At 62.5% G+C, this 3966-nt stretch overlaps 1 protein-coding gene across 1 annotated transcript in view; it reads left to right on the forward strand.

Moving 5' to 3' along the window:
• Window positions 1-3811: 3811 nt before the first annotated feature.
• ETH_00029505 (uncharacterized protein) overlaps window positions 3812-3966 on the forward strand; it is a gene marked incomplete at both ends in the record, with an annotated part of 16387 nt that continues 16232 nt past the window's right edge. Inside the window, one exon of the mRNA XM_013374329.1 lies at window positions 3812-3948. Coding sequence (XP_013229783.1) covers window positions 3812-3948 — 137 coding nt within the window. The remainder of the gene's footprint in view (window positions 3949-3966) is intronic.

Here is a 3966-nt window from a genome sequence, read left to right on the forward strand (position 1 = left end):
TGCTGCAGTTGCTGCAGCTGCTGGCCAGCAGCGCGACGCAGGTAGTTATGCCTACAGGGCCTTAAAGGGCCTCTTCTTAGCCTTTCTGCATCTTCAGTTTCATCAGAAAAGGTCCCTCTAAGGCTCACTTACTTAAACATAGAGTTACATACTTTTCTAGCTTTCCTTCTAAAGCTTAGGGCCCCTTAAACGCAGTCCCTGGGAGCCCGGGGGGCTCCCTTGGGGCCCCCCTGGGGCCCCTTTGGGGCTCCTCTGGGGCCCCCCTGGGGCCCGCCCGAGTCTCTGGGGGTCCCCCGGTGGCTGTGGCGCCCAGCGCGGCGAACTGAGTTAATTATTTCCTGATGCAGCTTTAGTGTTTGTTAAGAAAGACACAGCGCATGCAAAGAAACTGGAGGCATTTTAATTAAAAGAAAAAGCCGCTTTAGCTCCAGGCCTTTGGGGCCAGCCTAGGGAGCCAGACAATGCAGGAAGACTAAACAGCCTGCATGCATACATGCGTGCATGCATCCATGCATGCATGCATGCAACGAAACATGTCTGTCTTTATCTCCCTGGAATCGTGGGGGCCCCCCCGGGCCGGCGTGGGCGTGGGGGCCCCAGAAGCTTCTGCAGCTGCCACCAGCGAGGGGGCCCTGGGGCTGGGAAGTGGGGGGCCCCCAGAAGAGGCCCAGAACGGTCCCTGAAAGTAGAAGCTGAGACCCCATGGGGCCCCCTGGGGCCCCTACGGGGGCTCTGGGGGCCCCGTGGGGGCCCTAGGGGCCCCCGGGGGCCCCAAGGGGCCCCAGACCCAGTGCTCTTCTGGGCCTCTAAGGCCTCTGGCTGCCTCTCTGGGGCCCTAGGGCCCCCCCATTTACTGGAGAACCCCCAGAAGCTTTGGGGGCACTTGATGGGCCCTTTTGGACTTATTTTGGGGCCCTGTCCTCAAGGGAAAACCCACAAAATGTCTGTCACGGGAGGACCCTGCATGCAGCAGCGCGAAGGGCGTTTTAAGAGAAGGGGCCCCCATAAGTCGAGCTGCAGCAGCTGCAGCAGCTGCAGCAACTGCAGCAGCTGCAGCAGCTTAAGAAGGTCCTTGTAATTGCATTTTCCAGAAATTTAAAGGACCCTTTTGTTGCATTTTGAATTCCACTTCTAGTTCTTTGAGTCCCAAACAACTTCAACTAAATCCACCAGTTTGCCAAACTCAAATTGCCTTTATGGGGCCCCCCAGCTGCAGTTGCTGCTGCGCGTGGGCCCCCCCAGCTGTAGCTGTTGCTGCGCGTGGGGCCCCCAGCTGCACCTGCTGCTGCGCATGAGGCCCCCCAGCTGCAGCTTCGGGTTTTTTCGCGTGCGCGTGCTGCTGCTGCTCCTCTGAAGCCAGAGACCAGCCGCTGCAGGCAGCAGCAGCAGCTGCTGCTGCTGCTGCAGGCTGTTGCTGCTGCAGGCTGCTGCTGCTGCTGGCTTGTTCAAACTCAATTCGCAGCTTTTTCTGCGCTCTTTTGCTGCCTGCTGCAGCACTCTAAGAGGGCTTCTGGTGTATCTTCAGGCCACAGCGCAGCCCAAAGGCAGGCAGGGCCCCCAGCAGCCCCTGAGGCAGCTGCAACAGCAGCAGCAGCAACAGCAGCAGCCGCGGCTCCAGCAGATGCTGCAGCAGCGACAGCATGATCAGCAGAAGCAGCAGTACCAGCAGCAGTAGCAGCTGCAGCCGCAGCTCCAGCAGCTGCTGCAGCAGCAACATCATCCTCAGCAGCAGCAGTACCAGCAGCAGTAGCAGCAGCAGCTGGAGGAGCGGTAGCACCAGCAGCCGCAGCACCAGCAGCTGCAGCTGCAGCTGCTGCAGCTGCTGCTACTTCCAAAAATTGTTTTTATTAGGGCCCCTCAAAGTGTCTTTTGCCCGCTATAATAGGGCCTGGCTGCTGCCACTGCCCTGGCCGGGGCCCCAGGGGCCACCGGGGCAGCAGCAGCAGCCGAAGCAACAGCAGCAGCAGGCCAAGAACTGGGCAGAAGCAACTTTTGCTGCTAAAGAGCTGCAGTGGGAGCTGCTGGCCCTCAGTGGGGGGCCCCTGAGCTGTCTGGGGGGCCCCCGTGTCTGAACTTTGCCGGGGCTAGAAGGGCTGCCCCTGCACAGCAGCGAGGAGCCCCCACAGGGCCCCCTGGGGGCCCCCTGTGGGATTTGTTTGGGTTTGGGAGCCCCCCGAGGAGCAGAAGGCGGGGGGGGCCCCTGGTCCCTGGGGTGTCTCTACAGCTGACCAGTGGAGACCGGCGCCGCTGCTGCTGCTGCTGCCTTCCTTTCTTGCGAACTGCAGCAGCAAACTCTGCAGCAGAATGAAATGGAGTGCTGCTGGGGTGAGAGACAGGGGCCTGTGCCCCCCGCAGCAGCAGTAGGGGGCCCCCTGTCTCTGCTCGCTGCAGCAGGGGGCCCCTCGCTGGCACGCAGCCAGCAGCTGCTGCTGCTGCTGCGACTCAGCATCTCGGGGGCCTGTGCTGCTTAGAAATACAAAAATTAGAAGGGGAAACTCCAGTCAAAATTTCGATAGGGCAAGCAGCAAACTGCTGCTATTGCTGCTGCAGCGGTCCGTGCTGCTCTCGCCAGCAGCAGCGGTCGCAGCCGCACAGCAGCAGCAACCGCAGCAGCAGCAGCAGCAATATTCTAGAGACAAAAGAAGGCCTCTGCAGGTCAATGAGGCGCTCTTTAAGTTTTTTGCTCCTTGAACTTTTGCTGCTGCCTTTAGTCTGCGGTGTACGTACAGCTGCTGCTGGGCTCGTTCGAATGCGCCGAAGGTCTGCAGCGCCCCCAGCACAGCCAACGCCCGCCACTTGTGTATTTTCTTGAGTTTTTTCCTTTTAATTTGTTTCTAAATCCCCAATTCTTGCAAACAGACAAGTCTTCTGGACCCGGGGGGGCCTCCTCGAAGCCCGCCCGGCGCCGCCCAGCTGCAGCAGCAGCTCACTCGACGGCCTCGAGGCCCCCTGCCTGCAAGCCCCAGCCTTGCTGGCGGCGGGCTGCGTTGGGGGCCCTTGTGCTGCTGCTGCAGCAGCTTCAGCGTGGCTTGCCGCCACCGACACACCGCCGCCAGCAGCAGCAGCAGCAGCTGCAGCAGCAGCAGCAGCAGCAGCAGTAGCCGCAGCCGCACCGGCCGCAGCCGCCGCGGCAGCCTACGCGGTAGCTTCAGCAGCAGTGGGCGCAGCCCGCAGCAGCAGCGGGAGCCCTGCTTCGGCTGCTGCTGTCCACCGCTGCCTGCTGCTGCTGCTGCTGCTGCTGTCTGGGGCCCACCCAGCCAAATTTGCCGCGTAGAGGCAGCCAGCCAAGTCTATAGAGCCCCGTGTTGCAGCTGCTGCTGCTGTGGGGCTCCGGGCGCGCTGCTGCGCCTCAGCGCGTGGGCAGTTGCTGCTGCTGCGCTGCTGCGCCGCTGCTTCTCGCTGTGGGGACGTGGGGGCCCTGCTGCTTCCCTTTTGTCGCTTTTTGTCCCTTTTGCTGCTTCTTCGCTGCAGCATTTTGTCTCTGGACTTCTCCCAATTTGCTGCAGAGCCCCTCCGAGGGCCCTGCGGGGCCTCCGGTTTGCTGCGCGCTGCGCCGGGGCCCTAGCTAGCCAGCGGCTAGTAGCCGCGCAGGCCTTTGGGGCTCTTGCTGCTGCTGCTGCTGCTGCGTGTGCACTGTGTGCGGCAGCAGCAGCAGCGCGCCGCACCGCGCAGCCGCCGCCGCCGCAGCAGCAGTGGCCGAAGGAAGACGCCGCGCAGCAGCAGCAGCAGCAGGAGCAGGACGCCGCGCAGCAGCAGCTCATCCGGAGCCGCAGCAGCAGCACCCCCCTCTGCAGCAGCAGCAGCAGCAGCAATGGCAGCAGCGCTGATATCGGTGCTGAACGAGGCGGCGGGGGAGTACGTGGAGGGCCTGGACCGCAGCCAGCTGGACTTCTCGGGGGCGCTGACGGGGAAAGTGCTGCTGCGGCACCTGCAGCTGAAGCAAAAAGTGTTCGAAGTGCTGCCGCT

This window comes from Eimeria tenella, genomic scaffold (genome assembly GCF_000499545.2).
Source record: "Eimeria tenella Houghton genomic scaffold, Eth_scaff2, whole genome shotgun sequence".
NCBI lineage: Eukaryota > Apicomplexa > Conoidasida > Eucoccidiorida > Eimeriidae > Eimeria > Eimeria tenella.